Below are 7,335 nucleotides of genomic sequence, written 5' to 3' on the forward strand. Positions count from 1 at the left end.
GGTTTGGGAAAACAAAAACATGCTCTCTCCCCAACAGGTAAGGCAAGGAATCTAAAATGGTCCAGGTAGTAATATTTAGCTTAACACAGAGAGAGATGATTACATGTGGAAATATTTATATGTGTAAATATGCCAGTTAGTATAAACACATACGTTTTGCTCTGTCAGCTGTGAGGATCTAAAAGAAATGACATCCCAGTAGCAACAAGCACGCCTCGTACCCAAATCTTGGTTTCTAATACCATTCTCCAGTAAGAGGAATCAGGGCTCCTTGAAAAAATGGCTGATTCAAAAAATGAAGCAGAAAATATAGAAGATGAGCCTGGAGCATCCTGTGGGGCCAGAGAGTAAGGAAGTGCTCAAAAAACAAAAACAGATTGATCGGAGTATGTCAAAGAAAAATAAAAGCCAACTGTAAGAGCTCCTAATGGCCAATAAAGAAACAATTCCAGCAATACGATAGTCATACAGGATTGTAACTCAAAGTATAAAATAAATATAAATCCGTAGGTCCATACTGATACAATGACTGAATACATTAACAAATGGAGAAGAATCAAATCTCCCATGCAGGAGAATTTCAAATAATTTACATAGATACTCCACTGTCTCCACTGGAAGGAGAGCATCACTGCCCACTCCCCAGGTGTGGGCTGGGCAGTGACTTCCTTCTAAAGTTTATAGTATGGAGGCACCTGGGTGCTGCAGTTGGTTAAGCGACCGACTCTTGCTTTCCACTCAGGTCGTGATCTCAGGGTTGTGAGATCGAGCCCCGCATCAGGTTCTGCACTCAGCATGGAGTCTGCTTGAGACTCTCTCTCTCTAAAATAAATAAATCTTAAAAAAAAATAATAAAGTATATAGCATGGAAGGGGTGGGGGGAGCAAGTTGCCAGTAGAAAAACCTGAACAAACTCTACCTCTTCCAGGTGACCAAAGCAGTCATAAATCATGTCGATAGCATATATATTTGATATGATATGATGAAAATGGCACTTTACCACACCGGGCTTTCTTCCAAATAACCCACAACTTAGTACTATCAAGAGAAAAGGATCAGACACATTCCAGTGGTAGGGCATCCTACAAGATATCTGACCAGCACTCTTCAGAACTCCCACAGTCATCAAAAACAAGGAAAGTTTGAGAAACTGCCACAGTCAAGAAGAGCCTAAGGAGATGTAACATCTAAATATCCACGAGCGGGGCACTTGGGTGGCTCAGTCAGTTAAGCGTCTGCCTTTGGCTCAAGTCATGATCCCAGGGTCCCAGAATCAAGCCCTGAGTTAGGCTCCCTGCTCAGCGGAGAGCCTGCTTCTCCCTCTGCCCCTCATCCCCCTCGTGCTCTCTCCCTCTCTCTCTCAAATAAATAAAATCTTTAAAAAAAAAAAAAAGGAAACAAATATCATGTGCTACTGTGGCTAGGATCCTGGAATAGAAAAGGGACATTCTGTAAAAACTAAGGAAATGTAAATAAACTATAAATTAATAATTATACTATTAGTTCATTAATTATAACAAATGTATCAAACTAATGTAAGATTTTAATAACAGAGGAAACTGGGTGCTGGGTATAGGGAAACTCTACTACTTTCTCAGTTTTTCTAAAAATCCCAAACTATTCCAAAAAGTAACATTTATTAAAAAGAAAAAAAAATCGTCTCTTTTAAGAATGTTACAATTAAAGAGCCTCACTATTCTTCTTATTGTTCTTCACTATGAGATTATTTTGAACATTATTAAATAATATGTAACTTAATCATATAAGTAAAATTTTCGCATAGTGCTAGCACAAGGTGGGAGCTGTGTTCATTCGTTAGATTTGACAAATATGTATTGGGTACCTACTATGAGACCATCTCTGTTCTAGGTGCCAGTGGTACAGTGATGAATAAGACATGAAGTATACATTGGAGGAGAGGAACAAATAAAATGCAATGTTCATATAATAACCGGTGGTACTAAAAAAAAAAAAAAAGCACTAACCAGGGTAAGGGAGTAGAGAATGATGGGGAAGGTCCTTTTTTCTAGAGCAGCTGGGAGGACCCTTTTGAGAAGAAAACCTGAAAGCATAGTCCTGAAAGAAGCAACGGTATTAGCCACGCAAGGATGTGAGCAAAGAACATTCTAGCACAAGGAACAAGTAAAAAGTGCTGAGGTGGGAATGAGTTCAGCATACTTGAAGGCTAGTGCAGCTGAAGCACAGTGGTAGGAGACAAGGTCAGAGAGCTAAACGGAGCTGCGATCAAAGCTTGAAGGCCAGACTAAGAAACTGAATTTTCTTCTCATTGTGACGGGAAGTCCGTCACTGGAGGCTTTCACCAGCAAAGACCCAGTGTGGTCTACAGAGTTCACATTATTCCAGCATCTGTATGGGAAATGGACTGTAGAGGGCGCTAGGGTGGAGGCATGCAAACCAGATCTTGTGCTATTGTGGGGGTTCACGTGTAAAAGGTGGTGTTTAGGAGACAGTGGTAAGCATGGAAGTGGGGAGATATATATATTTTTATTTTTAAAGATTCACTTATTTATTTTAGAGAGAGCACAAGCAGGAGGGAGAGAGGGAGAGAGAATCTCAAGCAGATTGCTTGCTGAGCAGGGAGCCCGACGTGGGGCTTGATCTAAAGAGACTGAGATCATGACCTGAGCTGAAACCAAGAGTCAGGTGCTTAACCGACTGCGCCACCCAGGCGCCCAGGGATATATTTTGACATAGAGCCAATATGACTTGCTGATCAATAAAAGACAGAACCATGGACCCATCAACAAAAATGAATGTGAATAGAATCAAGACTCAGAGTACATAATATCAGAGATGGTACCTAAGTTCTGGAGACCTTTAATGTGCTCTAGGGCTACCAGTTAATTATAGGATCACTACAGAGTTGGCATTTTGCTATATAACACCATCCCTCTTAAGTGAGACCTTTATTCAGGCTTGAACCCTCTGAGAAGACTTATCTCAGATACCAAAGGGAACTGCAGGAAATGGTGTCTCTTGATGAGCGAGTAAACACGCTTCCTCTCATTGGAACAGCTGCGGAGGCTGCCAAGTGTAAATGTGTTTCTCTATTGTCTCCCCGCCCCCACCTCTCCCAAATTCTGGGAGGGCAACAAGCCCTTTCACCACTGTACGATGAGTGCCTGGTCCAGAATATATGTGCAATAAACATTTGCTGAATGACTGTGGAATAAAATGGCAGAGGACCTCCACAGAGCTCAGAGGTAGCCTAAGTCTCCCTTAGAAACCATATTTTAAGAGAAAACAGCAATACCCAGGCCAATGCAAAAAGAAAAAGAATAAAGTTCAGGAGAGGGTTGAGATTGAGTAATCAGTAAGAGTTCTAGGCTAGAGCCAATAAATGAGAAACCGATTTTGCAAGAGACAGCACAAAGGGCTAAGCAATAGTCATTGTTGGGATTTTACAGCTAAACTGGATGATCTCATCACAGGATCATCAAATGTCAGAGCTGGAAGAGATCTTGGAAAACTTTTGGATTGATTTGCTCAGTTTACAGATGAGGAAATTAAGGTGAAATGGCTTGGGATTAGAACCCAATTTTCTGGCCTCCAGATGCCAAATTCTTTTCACATTGCACTGATTAGCAGTTACATTCAACTGCCTTTCCACACATAGGCTCAAAGAGGAGTTTTCAGAAGCAAGTTGGAGAGACAGGCTTTTAAAGTTTATTCTCCAGTAAAATTCTTTTTAGAATTCATTTCCATGAAAACCAAATCATCCCCTCTTGATCAACTTTTCCTCTTATCATTCAGTGAAAATAAGGCAGCCTATCATGGATTCCCTTTTTGACATGGCTGCCAGGAAGCTTAGAGCTAAATTTAATACTTAATCCTCATAACAATAGTGGCTCAGTTTTTGACAAACAGTGCTTATTTCCTCCCCTTTATGACTTTTCCTTTTTTAGGATGATTTCAATGGCCTTATTATATATGTTTTTTACTGAAAGTCATCTCAAATTCTCTCTGGAAGTCAGCCAGGTGTAAATCACCAATAAACCCAAAATAAAAGAAAGATTTCATTTCTCTTGTGCACTTGGAATGGACACTTAGATTGTGGTGTCCGTTTCCAGATCCCACCCCTGACCTAAAAGCTCAGACCTTACCTCTGGGCTTTATATTTATAGAGAGGAGAGGCCACCACAGGACAGATTGCATACAAATGACTAGTTATAAAATTGTAGGGTCTGTCTGCTAACTAGGCAAGTCCCTGGAAACTTCTCTGAAATGAAAACAAGATGTGGAAGGAGAGGGCTATGTTTCCTGCGCTGACGTGGCAAGACTTCACTTACAGCAGTACCCCGGGGGAGGCAAGGCAGCCCGGGCCACGGATGGTCAGCAGGTGGTGGACTGTATCCCATCCAACTCCACGCTTGCTGCACACTCCTCCCCGGGCCCGAAAAATGAGATCACGTACCCTTCATCTCTTCTGGATTCTAGCCACGTAACGAGATTAAAGTACCCGATTTCTGAAAACACGAGCCTTTCTTTTCCCTCCCTAAAATGAAATTCCTCCTAAACCACAAAAATTTAACCCAAGCAGGATTAGAAGAGCAATAAAGGAGTCCATGCAGAGGTCTTCCCTCCCGCTCCCTCATTGTCTCAGAATCTTCTGCCGCCATTTCTGTCCAGGTAGTAAAAAAAAAAAAAAAATTATTAAGTCCCAGAAAATGTCAACTTCTCCAGAGGACACTAGACTTTCATCTTCATGCATCTGAGCTTGAGACTTCCTGTGGCTTTTTTGTTGTTCGCCCTTTTCCGAGTTTTTAAAATTTTGCTCTATATTCCTATGGTGCTGGCCATGACTTCCATGATAAGAGATATGTTCAGAAGAAAAATGGCTTCAGGAGGTACTGTTGCTCATGGAAATAGTCCTTCACTAAAACATCCATTTGGATTCTGCTCATGATCTCTTCCTAGTCAGAGCCGATTTGTTCAGATAGAGACAAGAAGATGCTGCCCCATGTTCCCAACACCTTGAAGAATGAGACCGTTGTAAAAATCTATGATGTTTCTTTAGAAAAATCTCAGAAAAACTATGAAATGCAGGCAAGACTAGTTAGTGTTACGACCTCAGCAGAGCAGGTAAGAGTCGACCGGGCCCAGACCCCCTGAATGTTTACCCTTATCTACCACAAGTGATCTATGAACCTCGGACGAATGGCTAAACCTCGTGTGTTATTTTCCTTAACTGGGAAATGGGAATAATAATCACTAGTGCATACTTCATAGAGCAGGCGCTCAAACGCTGGTGTGTGTTAGAAACAATGGGAGGCCTTGCTAGAACACAGATTACTGACCTCACCCCCACAGATTCTGATTTCGTGGGGCGGGGGTGGGGCCTGAGAATCTGCATTTCTAACAAGGCCTCAGGTGCCACTGTTGCCGCTCGTTTGGGAGCCACTATCATAGGGCTATGGTGCAGATGACACGGTGAATATACGTACAGGAAGTGTTAACAAGGACTGCTTTTGTGGACTGCTGTTAGCTGGATGCCTGGCGAAAGGTTAGCTACGTTAAATGGTGTCAGTTGTCACTGTCTTACGAGCTGTCCCTTCCACTTACAAATCCTAGTAAACTTGCAGTTGCACATCAGGGTAACACATTATAAGAAACCCCGGCTCCTAACAGAAATATCCTGATTTTAAAGTACGTATACGTTCACAAGAGCTTGTAAATTGTTCCAAGTACTTAAAAGTGACTCTATAGATCATTGGGGTTTTTTTTCCCCTCTCAAACTTGTCAGTACCCATCTGTACATTTATTATGAGGCAGAAGAGAACCAAAAGCTGACACAGCTACTTCTTGAGGTTTCGTGTCTTTTCTCTTAGTTACAGTAAAAGCGCCAAAACAGATTTAGTCATTAGGGCCAAAAAGAATTCTTCAACTCTTTTCAAGGCATGAAGGAGCCCAGCACATGCAGACGCAGCAAGAGCAGTTAAAACATCACCAGCTCCCGAGGGCAGAGGAAACAGACCCCGCGGCAAGGCCAGGGGACTGTTAAAAAGCTCTTCGCGACAAAGGAAATGAACGCAAATCCCTAACCTGAGCGCGGTCCAGCAACCCTAAGGACAAAGATAAAACGCTCTGATGAAAAGCTGCGGCGGCTTAAGCTCGGAGCAGAGAAAGAGAGTATCAAACACCGTGTCAAAGGTTAAGATGTTTTCCTTGTAAGACGCTTTGACCGTACTTGAGTCTGAAACAGAATGAGGGACAGGGAAACCTTCACTCTGTCTTCCCGTGCCACGCATCGCTCCTTCCAGGAAGAAAACTTCTTTTTTTTTTTTTTTTTTTTTAAATAAACCTAGGTCGAGTGTCCCTTCTGTTCTAAGCACAGGGGGATTCAAGGTTCAAGGAGAGGCAGCTAGTCTTTGGTAAACATCTAACTTTTCCAACTCAATCACATCTAAGTTTTTGGTAAAAATTCTCCTGTGAAACATGAGAATTAGATAAAGCATTCTTGCACCGTGATGGCTTTTGAAAAAGTAAACAAAGGGCGCATGTTTGCAAGAACGCAAACAAACGTCTTACCCTGTTTGAAAAAAAAAAAGTAATAAATAAACCACCCTCTCTGGCACTTCTCTTTCAAAAATGTACATGATTATCAGCACTGCGCTGTCAACTGGACTCCACAAAGGTGGTTCTGCAGCTCTAGCGGGGCAAAAAAATACAACTGGGCAGCCCGCGGGTGAACTTGGAGTCTGTCCCTCCAGCCCAAAGCCTCCCCTGGACTTGGCCCGGGCGGAGGGAGCGAGACACGGGTCCCCAGAAGGGATTCTGGGGCTGCCACGACTCACCTCGCCAACTTCTCCAGGCTCGCGGCGCCCCGGCGGCCGGCACGGGGGCGCGGACGCGGGGGCCGGCGCCGCCGAGCGCGCGGGCGGGCCCCCGGGAGGGCGCCCGGGCCCGGGAGACGCTGGGGGGCCGGCGCGGGGTGGCGCTGCGGGGCGGACGCGGGGCGCGCGGGCGGCGCGGGGGGCTCGGCGCGGCCGGCGCGCAGGGACAGCAGCGCGAGCAGCAGCGCGGCCAGCGCGAGCAGGAGCAGCGCCGCCGCCTTGCTGCGGAGCTTCATGGTGCGGCGCGGCGGCGGCGGCCCCGGGGCGGCGCGGCCCCTCTGCGCATCGCGGCTCGCCGGGCGGCGGCGGCGTCGGCGGCGGGGCGAGCGCAACAGCGCGGGCGGCCGCCTCCTCCGCCGTCGCCCGCCGGGGACTGGGGTCCGCGCGGCCGGCGGGCGGGCGGGCGACGGAGAAGGAGGAGAAGGAGGAGGAGGGGGCGGGAGGGGAGGAGGCGCGAGCGGGGCTCGAGGAGGAGCGGCCC

At 45.5% G+C, this 7,335-nt stretch overlaps 1 protein-coding gene across 2 annotated transcripts in view; it reads right to left on the bottom strand.

Annotated features, from left to right (window-relative positions):
* GXYLT2 (glucoside xylosyltransferase 2) overlaps positions 1-7,118 on the bottom strand; it is a 97,263-nt gene extending 90,145 nt beyond the window's left edge. For both annotated transcript variants that reach the window (XM_036111877.2, XM_078075984.1), the window contains exon 1: positions 6,816-7,118. In XM_036111877.2, the coding sequence (XP_035967770.2) occupies positions 6,816-7,090 (275 nt within the window). In that variant the 5' untranslated portion in view covers positions 7,091-7,118. The remainder of the gene's footprint in view (positions 1-6,815) is intronic.
* Positions 7,119-7,335: the final 217 nt, after the last annotated feature.

Source organism: Halichoerus grypus, chromosome 1 (genome assembly GCF_964656455.1).
Source record: "Halichoerus grypus chromosome 1, mHalGry1.hap1.1, whole genome shotgun sequence".
In the NCBI taxonomy this organism is placed as follows: domain Eukaryota; kingdom Metazoa; phylum Chordata; class Mammalia; order Carnivora; family Phocidae; genus Halichoerus; species Halichoerus grypus.